General features: G+C 38.7%; 1 protein-coding gene across 1 annotated transcript in view; it reads left to right on the forward strand.

Moving 5' to 3' along the window:
* The window catches only part of CATSPERE (catsper channel auxiliary subunit epsilon), a gene marked incomplete at both ends in the record, with an annotated part of 194,608 nt that overhangs the window by 169,437 nt on the left and 3,047 nt on the right, over window positions 1-22,124 (forward strand). Inside the window, 3 exons of the mRNA XM_081298205.1 lie at window positions 1,732-1,818; window positions 11,567-11,724; window positions 20,607-20,660. Of these exons, the coding sequence (XP_081154331.1) occupies window positions 1,732-1,818; window positions 11,567-11,724; window positions 20,607-20,660 (299 nt within the window). The remainder of the gene's footprint in view (window positions 1-1,731; window positions 1,819-11,566; window positions 11,725-20,606; window positions 20,661-22,124) is intronic.

Here is a 22,124-nt window from a genome sequence, read left to right on the forward strand (position 1 = left end):
AGTCATGTGCAAGGGAAAATGGATAGGCTTATGTGTGTGTATTAGAAATGAAAATCTGAAAAATTAAACAGTCACATCAAGAAGTTAGAAAAACATTAGAAAGTTAAGCTCAAAAAAAGTAAAAGAAAAAAAATAATAAAGTTAAAAACACAAATTAAGCTGGGCATGGTGGTACACACCTGTAATCCCAGCAGCTCAGGAGGCTAAGCAACTTAGCAATGCAGTAGGCAACTCAGTGAAACCCTGTCTCCATATAAAAATATAAAAAGGGCTGCAGATGTAGCTCAGTGGTTAAGCACACCTGGGTTCAATTCCTAGTACCAAAAGAAAAAAAAAGGGAAAAACCCCAAATTAATAAAATAGATACAAATATAAGATAAAGTAGTCACAAAGACAAAAATTGATTCTTTAAACAAACTAATAAAATTAACTCACCAACGAAAATGGAGAAAAGATTATAAATAGCTAATATAAGGAGTAAAATGAAAATTCTACAAATTTTATAAACATTAAAAATGTATTAGAGGTTATTATAAACATTTATGTCAACAAATCTTACAAGAACAAGTAGATAAAATAGACAAATGCCTTAAAAATACAACCTACTAAAATATCTTCTGTTACAAGAATAAAAAAATAGAAAACTCCAAGCCTATAAGTCTTTTCTGATGAAATCTATCAAACATTTAAGGAAAAATTTCTTCAGTTTTATTTTCAGTGGCATCACAATATATTTTCCAGAGAATGGGAGCTGGAGATGATTTTCCAATTCATTTTGTGAAACCACAAGGAGTTGCTAAGAATCTTAAAATAAGAGAGAATTATGGGTCAGTCTGACTCATAAACACGCATACAAAACACCAAAGCAAAACATTAGTAAATCAAACCCAGAAATATATCAAAGAATAATACATCCAGACCAAATGTTATTTATTTCACAAATGAATGAATGGATGGTATATCATCTGAAAATGGATTTGGTATATCAAATTCAATGTATTAACAGCATAAAGAAGAAAGAGCATAAGATCATTGTAATATTTGATGAAAAGTTAGGCAATTAAGAATTTATTATCTACACATAACATTATTTTTACAACAAAGCTTATAAAATGAATAATAACTTTCTTAACCTAATAAAATTTAGATTAAAAAAATTATAGCAGGGCTGGGGTTGTGGCTCAGTGGTAGAGCGCTTGCCTCAAATGTGTGAGGCACTGGGTTCAATTCTCAGCACCTCATATAAATAAAAAATAAAGGCCCATCAACAACTAAAATGAATAAAATAAATAAAATTTTTTAAAAAATATAGCAAACATTATATTAATGGTGAAAATGAAATGCCTCCCTCTGAAATCAGGAACGAAACTAGGGTGGCTATGCCACCATTTTTATATAACATTGTTCCTGGAAATCTTTGTAATATGGTAAAGGATAAGCAGCAAAGAATAAATAAAACTTATAAGAATTGGAAAGGAGGGAGAAAACTGTCACATTCACAGGTAGCACAGAGATTCATGTGAAACACTCAGAATTAACAAGTGAGTTTAAGAAATTCCTCCAACTCAAGGATACTAAAGTCAGTTGTTCCTTTGTACATCAGCAAGCAAATACATAATGAAAGTTTTTAAAAACATAAAATTTTCAGTGGCATCACAATATATTAGATACTTAGGAATAAATTGACAATGAAAACTTTAAAATATCCATATATATGTCATCTTTTGACAGAGTGGTTGTTTAAATGAAGCACAGACTTGGAAGACAATGACAGAGCTTAACAAGGACGTCCCATTAGAAGATGTGTGGGGACCAGAGGTAAGAAAAACATCTATCTGGAAATCACAAATTTGCCCTTAACAAAATCTTTGTGGAAACACTTTGGATTTTAATTTGCTTTGAATCTATTTTTCTCTTATTTTAAAAACACTCTGATTTGTTTTATCTTCTGTCGATTCTGTATTGCATGCCTATAATCCCAGCTACTTGGGAGGCTGAGGCAGGAGGATTGTGAGTTCAAAGCCAGCTTCAGCAAAAGCGAGGCACTAAGCAACTCAGTGAGACTCTGTCTCTAAATAAAATACAAAATAGGGCTGGGGATGTGGCTCAGTGGTCTGGTGCCCCTGCATTCAATCCCCGGTACCCACACCCCCAAAAAAGACAACCTACCTCCTTTACCTGTCTCCCACCACCACTGCCATGCTGGGGATCAGTTATTTTTTTATTTAAAAATCAAGTAGTCAACAAGGACTTACTTGGATACCCTACTGAAATCAATCCCATGACAGCCTATGTTTCCCTCCCCTATTTTCTTTAATATGATGAATATTTACAACTCTCTGACACATTTGTCAAGTTGAGGCTCAGATCCAAGAGGGAAGGTTTGGAACTCCCACAGCTGAAAGAAGATACAAGGTACAGTTGGGATAGCAGACATGCTTTATTCAGAGACAGCAGCATCCCCTACCAGCTCCCATTCCCCTGAGCCATTTCCATAGGCCTCTTTTAATATGCATGCCAGACAAAGAAGGCACATTGCCAATAGGTTACAAAAGTACTCAGAAGCAAATGTTTATGTCCTTGACTATGTACTAAAACATAGCCTTCCAGAAGTGAGGGCCATCTTGGGCCTGCCATATAATACACCCATTTAATATTCCTTGCCATACAATCTATATGTGTATGTCTTCTGCAATTATCTCTTAGAAAGTAGAACCCTGCTTCCTATAGGACACAACAAAAATATGAGCTGCACTTAGAAATACTAACAACCATTACCAGTTTCATCCCATATTGAGGTGACAATGCAAGTCTTTCCCAGGCACATCCAACCATCAAGGGACATAATCTGGACTCACCAGGGTACTTTGGCAATAGAACTCACAGGCATTTTAATGCATACCCAGCAGGCAGAGATGTGTGCTATTCTGGCGTAGGCATGTGTCCAGTTCCCAATAGTATTGGCAAGAACATACCTATGGACAAAAGGACAAAGTTACAGGTACTAATATAGATAAATCATGTCCTTCAGGGAGAATTCATGCCAGTTTTCAGTTCCAGGAAAGCACAAATGCTGCCTGAGGTGGCTTTGCTGGGCAGGTGTTACCACACTTATACAGCTTTGTCCTGAACTTCAACAGGTTCTATGTGCACCAGCACTGGGGAATCCTTAATTGGCCAAAGGAAAATTTTTAAAAAATGCCCTTTAAAATCTATGTCTCATCTGTGGGACCTGGCCAAGTCATATGTGCGGGGCAGGGGGCATTCATTAATCACCCATGGTGTCACAAGATCACACCCAACCCCTTTTCCTATGGGGCTAACGGGGCTATCCAACAAAGTGGGGGAGCTTTATTGTCCAGGACCATATCCAATTCACAATTTACCCCCTATTCAATCCAATGGGAGCAGGTAAAAGAACATCCCCTGCCTCCCAAACCCAGGCTTAAGTATAACATCCTTTGTTGTCACCTGGACCTGTATTAGGGTCACTGTGTGGTGTAAACAAAGCCTCCACAGGATTGGTCCCCCTCATCAGGGATGCTCATTCAGAGCTCACACAATTGTGAAGAGAGACTATACCTGCCCCTTCATAAAAGGTGGGTTGACTGAACTCCTATGTCCTCGCTTAAGCAGACAATCATGTCTTTCTATCATGATTCAGTCTGTGGGTGATATGGGACAGGAAGCTTCCATTAAATCTGTAACTGAGTTGCCCATTACTTTATATCCTGACCCATGAAATGGGTACCTTGATCACTCTCTATTGTGATAGGCCAGTCTTACAAGGTCATTAACATTGTCAGGGCACAAATCATAGTAAGCTAATTCATTTGGCTACTAAGTCAGGCAAGCAATAAGCCTGTGGCTAAACCAACTGCTGTCAAGGCAAACATGGCCTCCTCTGACTTCAATAAATGGCTGATGTAGTCAGCCTGCCATCATGTCAAGGAGACACATCCATGCATTACCTGGCCATTTGCAGCTCCAAAGCATCAAGGGTGTGGATGTTCCTAAGCACAAACCACATGCCTGGCAAGCTTCCACCAGAGCGTTCCACATTAAAAGCAGGCCCCATTGTTTGACTACATTCCACATGTTTATCACATCTGCATGCTATAAGTGATGGTACAACCAAGCCACTAGGTCAATGGGAAGTACCCATTCTAACCACTGTACTTTAGCTAAAACATCTGCTTCATCATTCCCCAGGATACTTAGGGGGCCAATAACATGCTCTATAGCCCCTTGTGTGTTCCTGGTGGCCTAGATCCCAGAGCTCTTACCATAGAACTTGCCCCCATTACACAGCATAGTTGTCAGTACCTATCACTATGGGGGATACTTCATTTGTTACCATCATCCAGACAGAATGTAGCTAACTAAGCTCACTGGCTATTTTGTCCTGTACTGGTATTAAACCAGATAGTATCTGTCTTTGGCTCCACAGCCACCATTGCCCACACAGACAGTTTTCCATGGCTGGAGCTATCAGTGTACTGATCACTAGACAGGATAGGTGCCTTACCTCCAAATTATGGAGGTTTCTGGTTCTACCTAAGTGACAGGCCCTAGCACCTCTTGAAGTCTTTTGTTCCTGCTGGCTCCTAGCTTATCTGGGCTCTCTTGGCCCCTCTAAATGCCTCTTTGGCATTTACTATTTTATAACCTCTGCTGCAAGGAGAATTTCTAACCTCCCATTTTTAAGGCACTACACATAATGTGCCTAAATCTCACAGGCATAGTAACAAAGCAGCCAGGGGCTCTCCTGATCTCTGCCCAAATTATTTTCCTAAGTCCACCAACTCTGCTTGACAGGCAGAAATACGGTGAACTTGGTTCCCCGGGCCAGCCCTACCAGTGGCTGCCCATGGGAGCCATTGGCTGCTGCTGTTTTCATTTTATGCATTACCACGGGCTGTGCTTACAGGTGTTAGGCCCCCTCCTCCTCGTCTTCTTAGTCTTCTTACTCAGTCAGTATGAAGAAAGCTGGGGGGTATTTTCAAAGTACTGAGATCCTCCTCCAGGGACCACACTCCAGTTTTCAAGGCCTCTTCTTTATCTTGTAGCTCCCTACTTTTGGCAGTCTCTCATAAAGCTGCATAAGTTTTTGCTTTCAGGGTTATAAGAAACATCCATGGCCCCAACAGTCATCTGTGTGGCTCCTTAGGCCATTTCTCCATCCAGTCTACACCACCACTGCCACCTTTCTCCTTGGCCAGGGGCCAGATCTTGGGCTTCACCAGTCCTTACACAGCCCACTCTGCTGGGTCCATGTTCATCACAGGGCAATCAGAAAAACTTAATCCACTTGTCTTCTGATTGCTTGCTTACAGACAAGAGCTAACTGCTTGTAAAACCTTCTCTACGCTCACAGGGAACCCATCCACCATATCCCAACTCTCCGCAGGACTCCATACTAATAGAACTGTGGCAACCAAGTGCTACACGCTGTTCAGGAGCCACAGGTTCCTCTGTCTGAGAGAGTTGATGCATCTCTCACCAGCAGAAGATCCTGCTGACTATGCCAGTTGTCTGGTTGAGGCTCAGACCTGAAAAGGAAAGTCTGGGGCTCCAGCAGTTGAAAAAGGAGTCTAGGCACAGTTGGGTTGGTAGACATGCTTTATTCAGAGGTGCCTCTAGTCAGCATCCCATCCCCAGCCATTTCCAAAAGCCTTTTTCATGTGCAGGCCAGACAAAGATGGCATAACAGTTTACAGTGAGCACCTGCTCACAAGCAAATGTGTATGACCTTGAGTACATATGCTGAATCAGAGTATTCATGACCTTGGCTACATACTAAAAACAGCCTGTAGGAAGCCTCAACGAGGGATCCTATAGCCATCTTGGACCTGCCCTACAACATTATACAGCCTACTTTTGTATCTTACTATCTGGCCCCCCAACAAAAAGGTTAGCTCCAAGAAGGAAAGGAATTTTGTTTACACTGCTGTATCTCAGCATCTATCCCATTACAGGTGCTCAATACATATTTATAAATCTAATGAATTAACTATAGATCATCTTTTCATTGCAAAGATTTCATTCTACTCAAACATCATAAGCAACTAAACTAGTAATGGAACCAATTCAAACAAAACTTATCCTCCTGACTTTTGATTGAAAGGTTTCCAGAGGTATGAAACTGATGGATGTAAATGATACTTTCTCTATCCTCAAAATTCTCACAATGGGCACCTAAACATTCTAAGATTTTGTGAAAATAGCATACTCCGTGGAAGCAATGAACCAGCTGGGTAATTAACAGTCATGGAGTTTGCCTCAATCAGCATGAAATGGTGCTTGTCTCTCAAACTTTAGTATATATCAGAATCATCCGGAGGACTTATTAAAGTAGATTGCTTGGTCCCCTCCCCAGATTTTCTGATTCAGCAGTAGGAGGTGGGTCCCAAATTATTTGCATTTCTAACAAGTTCCCAGGTGATACTAATGTTCTGGGAACTAATTAAAGAAAACATTGAAATAGTAGTTTACAATCTAGAAAGATTTTGGAGGGCCCAGTCCAGGCCCTAAATGTTCAGTTCTGCTGTGTGAAAAATAAAGTTCACCTCAAAAAGGATGAATTCAGTGTGTGTATGTGTGTGTGTGTGTGTGTGTGTGTTTGTGTGTATTACAGAAAGCAGGTACATGCAAAGACTAGTTCCATGCTGGTGAACAAGGTTACTCTAACTGAAGGGTATCACTGTATATTAAGTCAACAGGGCGATCAGGGGTGCTTTTTCCTTAAATGTATGCCTAAAATGAAATAGAGAACCTTACAATTTTTGAGGCTTCACTGACTGCTACACAGTCCTGCTTCTGCAAGAATAGATGACACTTGCATAAAAGTAGCCCTAGGGATTGCGAATTCTCAGAGGAGAGTGCAATGGGTTTGCAAACTGAGACCCATAAACAAAAATGTCATTTTCACAGATTCTTCCAAGTTAATGTTGGAGATTAAGAAGTAAAGGGAGAAAATATGTTCAGAGTTGCTGGCTACAAACATATAATACAGGATGGATCTTGAGTTTTGACCATGGCTGAAAATAATAGACTGAGAAGTCATTGGCTAGGAATGGAGTGCAATTCACAAGACAAGGGGACATTGATTAAGTGAGATTTCAAATGAAAAAGAAGGGGGAAATGACAATAACTTGGAGCAAGAAGAATCTAATAATATAATGGGATATCAGGTGTGACACAAAAAAAGTAGTAGGTATCAGTATCCCATTATTAAATAACACAGTAGGGAATTAGAAACCATATAGATTCTGGGATGTCTATATGCAAAAAAAAAAATACATGTAATGATACAAGGTAAGTTAAGTCCTTATCAGCAATGCTTAGTTAGGATTATGTATGTCTAGTTCATGATCTTAATTTAGCAAGGGTCACATATTCTTTCAGTAATGTTCATGGGCTCCTATTTTGACCAAATTGGTAAAACAAGAAGTTTGATAGTCTAATGTTGACCCAGAAGAACCCTTCATCAAAAAATATAAACTGTTTTGTATTTTTCCAGTTAATAGACACCAGAAAATAATGAGACCTTCACTTATTTTTCATTAATCTATACCCAACATTATTTTAAAAATGCGCTAGAGATTGCAATGGTAGAAATGTAGACAAAGGTAAGAAATGGTAAAAGATGTATTTTTTTAAATAATTATCTTTGCATTTTATCAAGACATAATAATACTTCATTAAATTGAACAAAATTAAGAATTTTAGCAGTGACACTTAGGATTAAAATAATTATAAAATGACCCACCTATATAAAAGAAAGTGACCTGCTAGGAAGGGAAGCAGAGGAATTTCCAGTGTGATTGCAATACCCACCTCTAAAAAGGAATTCACAAACCAGAGGGTAAATACATAAGTGTATGAAAAGAGGGAGCTATACAAGGGATTGCTGTAAATACCAGAGAATCATAGTCTATGTTCCTAGCTACCTTCAAAACTTAGCAGAGTTAAAAATAGAATATTATATCCACAATATCATTGTATGGATGAATGTCAAAATATAGGCAAAATAAGAAAAAAAAAGAAATAAATGCCACCAGGTAAATCCAGTAAGTGTTACTTATTCAAAGTTTATAATAATAATACATGATAAAATAACATGACCCAGGATAGATGAAAGTGCAAACTTTCTGACCCCAAAAGATTTACGAGGCACATGGTTGTTCTCTGAATGAGAATCATCTCAGTTCTTGTAGAAACACAGCAGTCTTTCTTTGGGTGCAATCTTTTTTTTTTTTTTTTTTTTTTTTTTTTTTTTGAGAGAGAGAGAGAATTTCAATATTTATTTTTCAGTTTTCGGCGGACACAACATCTTTGTTTGTATGTGGTGCTGAGGATCGAACCCGGTCCGCAAGCATGCCAGGCAAGCATGCTACCACTTGAGCCACATCCCCAGCCCTGGGTGCAATCTTAAGTACATAAAAGGCTGGAACCATTTCACATATAAGCTAGTCTGTAATAGCAGTTACCTGCTATTCGCCCATCTTCATGGCAAACCCATAGATTGACACCCTTTTCAATCTTTATCTAAACCTTAGAACAATTAATCATGATTTGTACCCATTGAGGCTCCTGATTCTAGGGCCCCACACCCAAATCTGGTCTTTCATCAAAGTAAAGATTCACTAGCTTATTTGCAGCATCCCTTCAAAAATTCCTCCCTGGGTGGTTAGTTCTGGTAATTGGTATTCCAGGCACTCAGTGACAATTAACTCCTCACCCCAGCTCAGCACAGGTTGTTCAGGCTGTGTTCTCAGAGCTTCTGCAGTTCACACTACCCTGTGCAGAAGCCAACTCGTAGAGTCTGCTTCCTTAGTGTTTCCTTCCAGGAAAAATTACCACCAGACAGGGTGGGTTATGGCACAAAACATTTGGATTCTTTACAATGACTCTTAGCTAAAACCAGACAATATATAACAGATCTGTTTTATCCAAAAATTTCTTGACAGTATAGCTCAATACAAATCTCTTGTGCACAACCTGGTTCTGTCCCCTTGTGATCTCATCCTTTGTTTATCATGCAAATATCTTCCAAGATTTTCCCAGACCTTTCTCAAAGTGGAAGTAGAACATATGCGTTCTCTGCCCCTGATTGCTGTTTATTTCATCTGATCTTTCATATCACAATATCATTAACATGAAGAGGGAAACTACAGCCAAGACAACCAGCCAGTGGTATATGCACAGCTGAGCATCAGCTGGACCTTCTGCTCCATTTAATCAAACTGTTCTTGGCTCAATTCATACTTGTCATTACTGGAATATAAATGGTAAGCAATCTTCTCAACATCACCCTGATAGCCTGTGCGTTTACTTTTAACTCAGTGACTTAACCCGTTGCATTCTTGCATGAAATGCATTTTAGTCTCAAATTTCATTACTTCAAACAATTCTTTCAACCTGGTTAGGGCACTTCCACTGGGATGAATTACCTCTAAACATTACTCCCATTGCATCTCCTCATTTTTAATTCAAATTCCTGTGCTACCCAATTCCAGCGAAGTCCTAGGGGTAAGAATATGTGCCTGTCAGCTTCTATAATGAAAGGTAAGGAATTGGAATTACCCTCCCACTTTAGTGACATCCAAAAGGAATCAATGTTCTATTGATAATGACTGTGGGCAGACAAAGGGGGGGGCAAATATCCATAAATGCTACTCTCAGGAAGAGGTGATGCTAGAATTCTCATTTAATTAAAGTTGTACTGTTAAATTAGCTACAGACCCTTGATAACAATTTTATTTCCTTGAAAAAAATGAAGAATAATTGATTATTAGAATGGAGGTAACAATAAGTAGGATAAAGTATCCATATCCTCATAGTTTCATGATATCCAGGGAAGTAAGAATAGACATAATCAGAATTGTACCTCACACTTGAATAAAGCAGTTTCCTTTTTTTTTTTTTTCTGAGAAAACTCTCCAGGAGGCATAGTTGATAGAAAGGTCTCCAGAGAAACTAGGGCTTGGTTGCCTAGCATACCAAATAGCCATGAACAAATAGCACTCAGAGAAAGTTTCTGAGTGGATGGATAGAGCCAACCTAAGACACCTAAGACACTGCAGACCTAGCTCTTGAATATTTAAAAACAAAATAAAACACTTTAACAGCATTTCAAATTAAGGATCAACAAATATGCCACCTACTGTGTGCCAGCCTAGAGATAAAGCAGTAAGTTTCACTCCAGAGCTTATCATTAACACCATCTAATCATAACATGGAGTTGCCATGGGGAAGTTCTTTTGAGACTGTGTAAGAGCAGACTGATCAGTTGACTGGGAAATTATTCATTGAAGAGAAATACTTTAAGAAGAGTAGAAAAAAAAGAAAAAGACCATTCTCTTAGTACATTTTGTGCTGTTATAACTGAGTAATTAATATAAAGAAAAATTTATTGGCTCACACTTCTGAAGACTGGGAGGTCTAAGGGCATAGCGTTAACATCCTGCAAGGGCTTTCTTATAGCATCAAAGGTGGAAGGTTCAGGGTGAGGGGGCAAAGAAGAGGTCAAGGTCAAGAAAGACAGTGAGCAAGAGGCATCCAAACTCATTCTTATAAAAGGAATCCACTCCCAGGATAACAAAAACAATCCCACCGTAATTACATTAATCCATTCATGAGCCAGGTACCCCCATGACCCAAACACCTCCCATTATCCCTACCTCCCAACACCTTTGCATTAGGGGATCAGGTTTCCAACTTTGGGATACACATTCAAACTAAAGTTTCTTGTTTCCTTCAAACAAGAAGTTTCCAGAGAGCAGGAGTGGTAGAAGAGAAGAACTTTATGTAGGTTTTGAAAGTACACAGGACCCAAAGGGATTCAGAAGCAGTCAGACATGGATGGTGGATGCCTGTAATCTCAGCTACTGAGAAGGCTTAGGCTGGAGGATGCAAATTTGAGGCCAGCTTAGGCAAATTGGCAAAATAAAATTTAAGAAAACAAGGGCTGGGAGTGTAGCTCAGAGGTAGAGCATAGCCTAGGGTGCATGAGGCACTAGGTATAATCCCTAGCACCATAAAATAAAACAAAACAAAAAGAATGCAGAAACAAGGATATACATTATAGGTTGTTTCATGTGTGCTTTGAAAAGGGAAGCCAGGAATGGGGGTGGGGGGAGTACTGTTTTTAGTGTCTATCTTGAGACCCACATACCCCCCAGAGAGAGACACTAATAATAATGGGAATAAATAGAAGTCCCAAAGGAGGATAAGAACCCAAGGATGTAACAACTCCACTATTGTGTCTTTGCAAATTAGTTTCTATCCCAAATTAGAATCTTTGGAGGATTTTATGCTTTGTTGATTTATTTGTATTTTTAAATACAAAATAATTATAGCATTTGCTCTTACTAAGTTTCCCTTTTCACAAGTTTTTCCCAATGTAGCCTCTAAAAATGCTACAGAGCATTGCAATGGTAGAATAGAAGAGACTAGCCATTACACCTCTAAATAATTATTCAAGATAAATATATTAGAATATAATTTTGTTCGTTAAAGTCAGAAAATGTTCTTAGGATTTTGGTCTTTGTATCTTGTTCAGAACTATAGGACCTGTTTTTCTTATGCTGTTGGAAAACCAGGAGACTTAAGTCAACCATATGAGATTATCAACAGTTCTAATAATAATCACATATATTGGCCCAATGGCCACTCTGGAATGTATATATTTCGTGTGAAGATCCTGGACCCAAACTACAGGTGAATATAAATGTTTTATTGCAATAGTTTTAGTATTGGTTCCTCAAAATTAATTTTTTGTTTTCTTGATTTAATTTGATGCCATCTACAGATTCAATTGTTGTTATTCTTGCTAGTTCTATATTTGCCTTTTCATTTTGTAGCAATCTCATTCAACATCCTATGGGGGTAGGAGATTTTGTGTTAAACGTTAACTAAATGACTCCATTTAAAATTACATTCTGGGGGCTGGGATTGTGGCTCAGTGTTAGCACACTTGCCTAGCATGAGTGAGGCCCTGAGTTCGATTCTCAGCATCACATATAAATAAATAAAGGTCCATCAATAACTGATAACAATGTTTGAAATAAAATAAAATTACATTATGAGTACTTTACTGTGTCTCATTGCCACAATAGATCCAAACATAAGATAGATGCAAACCTAGCCTTCAAGGTGCTAATACTTAGGCTGCTTAGGGAAGCAAGTGTGAGTGTACCCATGCAAACCAAATGAGGTGAAATCAGAGAAAATTCATGAGAAATTTTCTAATATAATCATTTGTATTGTTAACAGGCATAATAGTAATTCAGAAATGGGAAAAAATAATGTTATTTTGAGCAGTAAAAGAAAATTTTCTGGAGAACATGGAACAGGTTTTGGATAAGTAGCCCTTATCCAAATTGCTTGGGACCAGAAGTGTTTCATATTTCTGGTTTTTTGGGGGGTTTGCTTTTTTTTGAGAAAATATTAGTGATAACACCCAAGTTTAACTAGGAAAGTAACTTATATTTCACATATACCTCTGCACATAAGCTGAACTATAATTTTATACAATGCTTGTATTGGGCCAGTGTTAGATTTTTGTTGGGTTTTTTTTGTTGTTGTTGTTGTTGTTGTTGTTAGTTTTGTTTTAATGAATAATGGTTTGTTGTAAAGGATATTACAAAGGATACAGATGAAGAACTCACAGGGCAAGGCATGTAGGAACAGGTGTAGAGTTTCCATGCTGTCTGGGTGTACCACCCTCCAGGAACCTCCACATGTTTGAAAGCTCTCTTTACTCTTTCGGGGGCTTTTACAAAGGCTTCATTACATAGGCATTATTGATTAAATTCTTAGTTATTGGTGATCAACTTAACCTACAGTTCTTCTCCCTTCCTGGAGAATGGAAGGGGGACAGATTAGAAGTCCCAACCCTCTAATTTGGCCTTGGTCTTTCTGTTAAGAACACTCATCCTGAAACTACCCAGGGTCTGCCAGCCATCAATCAACCCCTTAGCATATCAAAAGACAACTTATAATTTTGAAGATTCCAAGGATTTCAGGAGTTGTATGCCAGGTCATGGGGGGAAGAATACATTGGGATATTATTTCACAATATCACAGCCTACCCTCTAGTCTTCAAACAGGAATTCCTTACATCAAAAGAACATACAACTTGAAAAACAATGCTGCATTACTAAAACCCCTATCATATTGTATGAATAAATCTCCCAGAGTAAAACTACTCATGTTTACAGGCTTCTAGTCCAACTTACTGAGTTCCAAAAACAAGAGTGGTCTTAACAAACATAAAGCTTCATCCCTTCAGGCATCTGGTGTAATTGAACTAAGAGATAATGCCATCTCTTGCTCTGAATCTCTTTCAGAGTGTTCATATAATACTGGATTTCTCTCGTTACATAACCCATTTATTCGTTTTCTTACTCTCAACTACTAATCTTCCTTCTTTCCATTAATACTCTAATTTTCCACCTGTGGAAACAAAATCAGGTTTGTGCTTATCTAGACTTTAGGCAGCAATTGTAAAGGATTTAAAAAAAAAAAAACTAGTCTAACCTAGCTTGACTTTGACCCATCATATGAAATCAGGTGTGGACTTTTCCACTGTGGTATCATGACAGAGCTCAAAAAGTTTCAGATTTTGGAGCACTTCGGATTTGGGTTTTTGAAAATAGGGATGCTGACTCTGTAGAATTTACATTGACAATGGACTAAAATAGACACTTCAGGTGAAAGAAATTACATTAATAATGAAATGAAGCTAACTGTACATTATCTTCAATTCACAGAGTCATAAAGTCATGTGAAAAGTTTCCTGAGTGAAAGGAAGGTAGAAAGCAAAAAGGGGGACAATTTTAAGGCAATTCATAATGTTTAAGTAAATTTCAACCCATGTCCAAGGGAGTTTCTTTAGTTTCTTCACTAGGGGAAATTCTGGAGAATTTAGCCTGGAAATAGAATAAAGAATGGTGCAGAAGGAGAATAAACTTCAATCATATAAATGAAAAAAAGTTATATTAACAAGGCAAGAGTTAAAGGAAGGCCTAGTGACAGGAAGTATGGAAGAAAAAATTAGGGTGTCATGCATTAGAAAATGAGTGATTATCTTGACCTAATGTGGGAAATGAAGGAAAAATAAAGAATCTATATGGTTTCAAGTTTTCTAGACAGGTGATTAAATAATGGTCTATTCTTTGACCATTAAGGTAATGGGTATTATTTATCTTTTGGGGAGGTATTGAAATAAGTGTTCTGACTTTGAATTTGAGGAGTGTGTTAGGTTTTTATCTCTGTGACCAAAATACCCAAACAAGAACAACTTAGAGGAGGAAAAGTTTTTTTATCGACCATGGTTTCAGAGGTCTCAGTTCGTAGCTGGCTGACTCCATTACTCTGGATCTGAGATGAGATGAAGTATCCTGGCAAGAAGGGCATGGCAGAGGAAAGCTGTTCAGGAAGCAGAGAGAGGGCAGAGGAGCCAGGCACAAGACATGAACCACAAAGTCATATCCGAATGACCCATTTCCTCCAGCCCTACCCACCTGCCTACAGTTGCCACCCAGTTAGTCCCTTTAAATTATTAATCTATCAAATGGATTAATCCACTGATTAGGTTACAGCTCTCATGATCTAACAATTTCACCTTCTTCATTAACACAGGAGTTTTGGGGGACACCTCATATCCAAACCATAACAAAAGGGCAATGTACTATGTAAGGAAAGTTATCCTATAAATAGTTTAAAATTCTAATTTGAGCCTGGAGTTGGTGGGGGGGAAGAGCTGATGACAAAACGTTGAAAATACAAACATGGTTATCTTCTATAGTGATTCCATGAACACATGTGAGTTAACAGATCATAAAGAGAGAAGAATTTGAGGAGATACACATGCTTAAGGAATTGAGGGTAATAAGAAAAGGGACAGAGCAGTATGCTGTTCAAATAAAAGAAAAATTTGTAGAGAAAAAATTTGAAAGTTAATAGGAAAACACAGTAAATTGGGTATTCAGATGCAATTCTCTCTGTCTTACAGTTTGGGTAGAGACCCCAAAGTCAATTCTTCCCATATTCTAAAGTCATAATCACCAAGGCAGGACTTTACAAGAGAGTGTTCCCAAACTGGTTCCTTCCCCCAGTAACCTGCAATATATTTGAAAGACTGGGAGTTCATAAGAAAGGCTAGTAAGGTGGTAGAGGTGCAGCGGGCGACCCTCTGGACCCTTGCAGACATGGCGCTGCAAGAGGCGCGGTGCGCGCTTGCTGCAGCCTGGAGCAGCCCCTGTGCCCGCTGCACTCTGCCCGCCAGCGGCCGTGGCGGGTGAGGGTGGCGCTATGCGGGCGCTGAGCACATGACCCACTCTGCTCTCCGTGCGAAAATTCACAGAGAAACATGAATGGATAACTACAGGGAATGATATTGGAATACTGGGAATCAGCAATTTTGCACAGGAAGCTCTGGGAGATGTTGTTTACTGTAGTCTGCCTGAAGTTGGGACAAAATTGAAAAAACAAGATGAGTTTGGTGCTTTGGAAAGTGTGAAAGCTGCCAGTGAACTCTATTCTCCTCTCTCAGGAGAAGTAACTGAAATTAATGAGGCACTTGCAGAAAACCCAGGGTTTGTGAACAAATCTTGCTATGAAGATGATTAGCTGATAAAGATGACACCGAGTGACCCTTCAGAACTAGATGACCTAGTAAGCAAAGAAGCTTATGAGAAATACATAAAATCTATTGAGTGGAAATGGCACCCTAAAGAAACCAGTGTTTATAACTTCTGCAGTTGTCTTAAATTAGTGGTGGATAGAACACTTAAAAAACTACTCTCAACACTGCTACTGGAAGAAGATACCCCTTAACTTCCCAATGACTGCAGATAAACACAATATGCATCTTTTTTATAATTCCTTATTATTTTTAGAGTAGGAATTAGACTGATATCAGAATTCATGAAATTATCTGTGGCAAAAACTACTTATAAAAAGTATGTAACTCAAGGATAATCTTGTTATAAGCCTAATATTATATTGTAACTTGCTTTCACCCATCCCTGGATTTGGGTCAATATACTTAATGATCTTCCTTTGGAAAAAAAAAAAACTGGGCATGGAAGAAAGTGTGTGTTGTATAGTGTCAGAAGAACAATACTGTCTTAATTTTATAATGTACTGCATTTACTGGTGTTACTCTTATACACTGAAACAACAGCTTTCAACAAAATAAGAAATAAAATATTCAACTTCATTTAAAAAAGAAAGAAAGAAAGAAAAGCTAGTAGAATTTCTCTGGAGAGAGTTTTCTGAGTGCTGTGCCTCCTTCCTGCATGTGGGTACTCTCCACAAGTAAAAGAGGCCTCAGAGAACCACATGGGGAAGCTAACTGGGTCTCTTGGTTTGTGAATAGGGAAACAAGGACTACTTTTAACTATGATCTAGAAAATTTGAAGACTGTAGGCTGCTTACAGGTACACTGACAATAGGCTAAAGAGTGATGTGATGGACAGAAATAGGGCCAAAGTGGGGAGGGGGAGTGTTCACTTTCAATGGATTCAAATATGCACACCATTAAAGGAAATTAGATTTTGCTAGGTATGCTGGTGTACACATGAAGTCCCAGCTATTCTGAAAGCTGAGGCAGAAGGATCACTGAACCCAGGAGTTTGAGACCAGCCTGGGCAACTTAATGAGGCCCTGTCTGAAAAAAAGGGAAATTAGGCCGGGCGCGATGGCGCAAGACTGTAAATCCAGCAGCTCGGGAGGCTGAGACAGGAGGATCACGAGTTCAAAGCCAGCCTAGGCAAGGCACTAAGCAACTCAGTGAGACCCTGTCTCTAATAAAATACAAAATTGGGCTGGGGATGTGGCTCAGTGGTTGAATGCCCCTGAGTTCAATCCCTGGTCCCCCCACCAAAAAAAAAAAAAAAAGAAAGAAAGAAAAGAAAAAGAAAAAAAGGGAAACTATACTTGAGCTCTCATGAAAGGCACCACCCCTGCCTACATAAAGGGTTAGGTGACCCCAAAAGAATATGTGTGGGGAAAAAAACATAGGAGTCCATGATTGGTGGGTGATTGGTAAATACAGAAGGCATCACCTGACTCCCAGAACTTTAGGTGACACTTCTCAGTTACAAGATAAAAATATCTGAAGAACCCAGTCTATGTGTTAAAAGTTGGAATGCTAGCTCTCTCTCTCCTCAAAAGAAAAACCTAATATTGAGCATTCAATACCTAAGTACTTTTGGCCAAGAAAATAGTCACATAAAATTTTTTTTTTTTTTATTGATTATTTATCGCATTACATAGTTCATGATATATCATCTTTCATACATTAGACTCAAATTGTGCTTTGAACTCCCATTTTCACCCCAAATACAGATTGCAGAATCACATCTGTTACATATTCGCATTTTTACATAATGCCATATTAGTGACTGTTGTATTCTGCTACCTTTCCTATCCCCTACTATCCCCCCTCCCCTCCCCTCCCCTCCCATCTTCCCTCTCTACCTCCCCTGCTGTTGTTCAATTCTCTCCCTTTTTTTTTTCCCTCCCCCTTGCCCCTCATAACCTCTTATAATTTTATGTATCCTTGAAGGTCTCCTACCATTTCCATATGCTTTCCCTTCTCTCTCCGTTTCTCTCCCCCGATTCGTCTTTGTTTACTGTAGTCTTTTCCTCATGCTCTTTCTTCATGTTCTGTTCTTAGTTTTTCTCTTTATATCAAAGCAGACATTTGGCATTTGTTTTTTAGGGCTTGGCTAGCTTCGCTTAGCATAATCTGCTCTAATGCCATCCATTTCCCTGCAAATTCTATGATTTTGTCATTTCTTAGTGCTGCATAATACTCCATTGTGTATAGATGCCACATTTTTTTTATCCATTCATCAATTGAAGGGCATCTAGGTTGGTTCCACAGTCTAGCTATTGTGAATTGTGCCGCTATAATCATTGATGTGGCCGTATCCCTATAGTGCGCTCTTTTAAGGTCCTCAGGGAATAGTCCGAGAAGTGCGATAGCTGGGTCAAATGGTGGTTCCATTCCCAGCTTTCCCAGGAATCTCCATACTGCTTTCCAAATTGGCCTCACCATTTTGCAGTCCCACCAGCAGTGTACAAGTGTACCCTTTTCCCCACATCCCCGCCAACACTTGTTGTTGTTTGACTTCATAGTGGCTGCCAATCTTACTGGAGTGAGATGGTATCTTAGGGTGGTTTTGATTTGCATTTCTCTGATTGCTAGAGATGGTGAGCATTTTTTCATGTACTTGTTGATTGATTGTATGTCCTCCTCTGAGAAGTGTCTGTTGAGGTCCTTGGCCCATTTGTTAATTGGGTTATTTGTTATCTTATTGTTTAATTTTTTGAGTTCTTTGTACATTCTGGATATTAGGGCTCTATCGGAGGTGTGGGGGGTAAAGATTTGTTCCCAGGATGTAGGCTCTCTATTTACCTCTTTTATTGTTTCTCTTGCTGAGAAAAAACTTTTTAGTTTAATTAAGTCCCATTTGTTTATTCTTGTTGTTAACTCTTGGGCTATGGGTGTCCTATTGAGGAATTTGGAGCCTGACCCCACAATTTGTAGATCGTAGCCAACTTTTTCTTCTATCAGACGCAGTGTCTCTGATTTGATACCTAGCTCCCTGATCCATTTTGAGTTAACTTTTGTGCATGGCGAGAGAAAGGGATTCAATTTCATTTTGTTGCATATGGATTTCCAATTTTCCCAGCACCATTTGTTGAAGATGCTATCCTTCCTCCATTGCATGCTTTTAGCCCCTTTATCAAATATAAGATAGTTGTAACTTTGTGGATTAGTCTCTGTGTCTTCTATTCTGTACCATTGGTCTACCCACCTGTTTTGGTACCAGTACCATGCTGTTTTTGTTACTATTGCTTTGTAGTACAGTTTGACCTCTGGTATCGCTATGCCTCCATATTCACACTTCCTGCTTAGAATTGCTTTTGCTATTCTGGGTCTTTTGTTTTTCCATATGAATTTCATGATTGCTTTGTCTATTTCTACAAGAAATGCCATTGGGATTTTGATTGGCATCGCATTAAACCTGTAGAGAAGTTTGGGTAATATCGCCATTTTGACGATGTTAGTTCTGCCTATCCATGAACAGGGTAGTCACATAAAATTTTGATCCTCTCCTTCTATGTGTGTCTAACCTCTAGAAGGTTTGAAAAATGGTGAGTGGGAGATCAAGTTTAGTGATAAAAACAAAATGAATGATCATACCTCTCTGTTCAATGGTACCTCTTGAGTGTGATTCAGGCCCAATCTTTGGGAAGGAAGAAGTTTTTAAATGTTTGGAGACTAAAGCTATGTAAGTAGACTGGGATAGACTTTTCATCACCTGGAAATTAATATTACCTGGAAATTTAGAGCATTTATTCATATCTGAAATCTATACTATCAAAAGCACTATACAAATGCAATGCAATTCCCATCAAAAGTCCAATGACATTCCTCATACATAGAAAAAGCAGTCATGTAATTCATTAGGAAAAATAAGAGGCCCAGAATAGACAAAGTAATCCTTAGCAAGAAAAGTGAAGCAGGAAGCATCACAATAGCAGCCCTTAAATTATACTATAGAGCTACAGTAAAAAAAAAAAAAAAAAAAAAAACCAGCATGATATTGGCACCAAAGCAGGAAAACCAACAGGATAGAATAGAAGATACAGAGAAAAACCCACGTAAATAGTTATCTCATACTTGACAAAGGTGCCAAAATATACTTTGGAGAAAAGATAGCCTCTTTAACAAATGATGCTGGGAAAATTGGGAATCCATATGTAGTAGAATGAAACTTAACCCCTGTTTCTTACCCTGTACAAAATTCAAAGTGAATCAAAGAACTAGGAATTAAACCAGAAATCCTGCACTGCTAGAAGAAAATGTAGGCCCAACCCTCCAACATATCTGCTCAGGAACTGACTACCTTAGCAAGACTCCTAAAGCACAAGAAATAAAATCAAAAATCAATAAATGAGACATAATATGAAATTAAAACCTTCTTCACAGCAAAGAAAACAAGAGCATGAAGAAAGAGCCTACACAATGGGAGAAAATCGTTGCCACCTGCCCCTCAGATAGGGCATTAATTTCCAAGATACATAAAGAACTCAAAAAACTGCCAGGACAGTGGCACACACCTGTAATCCCAGCAGTTCAGGAGGCTGAGACAGGATTAGACAAAAGAGAATGAAGGGAAGGGAAGAGGGATGGAAAAAAGAAAGACAGTGGAATGAATCTGACATAACTTTCCAATATACAAATATGAATTTAACACAGTGAATCTCAACATTGTGCACATCCACAAGAATTAATTTAAAAATAAAAACTATGAGTAAATGGCAGAAAGATCAATAGAGGAAAGGGAATGGGGATGGAGAGGGAAGAGGAAGACGAGATAATGGGGTCTGAATTAGAAAAAAGATATATTCCATGCTTTTATAATTATGTCAAAATGAATTCTACTGTCATATATAACTAAAAATATTTAAAAAGAATAGGACACCTTAACTAAGATTATGTTACTGTAGAGATGTAGAGGAAGTTTTAAATATATTGCATTTAATTTACTCTTTAATGTTATTTTTCTGATTTGCAGTTTCTGTAATCTAATGGCTATATTTGCAATAGAGACCTATGGCATCATTCCCAGGTAAGGAGAGGCTTTAGTGAAGGAATTTCTAAAATATATGAGTAGTGGCTAAAAAGGAAAGGCACCCCAATATTCCCCAAAACAGAGCCTGAGCAATCACTTATCAGGGTCCCCAGCTTAAAATCCTATTATCCAAAATATCATATGACATGTAATTGAACCTAATCCTAAAAACAAACCCACAAACAAAAGACTCAAATGAAGTGTTTATAAATCTATATTTAGATTTTTTTTTTTTTTGGTTCTCTGTGAAATTTATCTTCCCAAGTGACAGGCTTGCTATTTTCCTAAAGCACTAATATCTCTGCCTTTACATGATCTTCTAAAAACAATATGTATGTACTATGGGTACAACAGGAAGGAGTTCCTGAAAAATCCTATTACTACACCCAGTATCCCCTGCCTTCCTATTAGACATGTCCCTCGACTCCACCTACTTGGTAGGTGGTAAAATATTGCAGTGGAGACAGTGCACTGACCATCATTCTGATGCATCCAGGAAACAACTAGTAAAGGCATGTGCCTGGTCTCAGTTCCAGTTCCCTTAGAGGACACTTAGAAAAAGTCATAATATATAAGTTAGGACATTAAATGACATTGCTTCTGTCCTGGGTCTGGTATTGTAGGGGGTTGTTTTCTTTTGTGGTTTTTTTTGTTGTTGTTGTTGTTGTTGTTGTTGTTGTTTGTTTGTGGTTTTTTTTTTTTTTGGTAAAATGTTAATTAAAAGTAGAAGACAGATTCTGGGGTTATATCTCAGCGACAGAGCGCTTGCCTAGCATGTGCAAGGCCCTGGGTTCAATTCCCAGCACGCACGCGTGCGCACACACACACACACACACACACACACACACAAAAGGTAGAAGCTATTTATGGCCTATTTTCAGTATTACTGATGATTCAGTGTTTCATGGTCATGGAAGGTTAATGGTATGAATAATCTGTAGATAAGATAAAGCAAGTGTCATTTCTAACTTAACTTTGGGAAACATACATAACTGCTTCACAATGACTTCTCTTCCTCATTACATTGGCATGTTTGATTTAGCTGAATAGAGGGTGGTAGTGTTCACCTAAGTACCCACTAACATAAGAAGGAGCCAAGGGAGGAAAGGAAGAGAGGAGAAAGAATAAAGTTAACCCATTTGCCCCAGCTCTCACCCACAAGCAGCTGAATTCCAGCAGCCAAAGCATACCAGTGTGGCATTGGGAGTGGTCCACTAATTTAGTAACTATAGTTTAGCCTCTGTTAACACCTGGACCCTACAGGATACCAGAGACAGATAGGGGCCAGCTGGGGGTGAACATCTTCCAGTAAAAGAGCCCTTTCTGTGAGCAGTTTTCCCAATTTTTCCATTCTATCCTCTGAAATTGCCACCACTGAACTAGTCTCAACTGTCCTGAGTCCTCCCTCTATCCCCTTAGGTGAAACCAGCCTTCTCCTGAGGATACTGCTTCACCTCCAGC

This window comes from Spermophilus citellus (genome assembly GCF_964194105.1).
Source record: "Spermophilus citellus genome assembly, chromosome: 6".
Classification (NCBI taxonomy): Eukaryota; Metazoa; Chordata; class Mammalia; order Rodentia; family Sciuridae; genus Spermophilus; species Spermophilus citellus.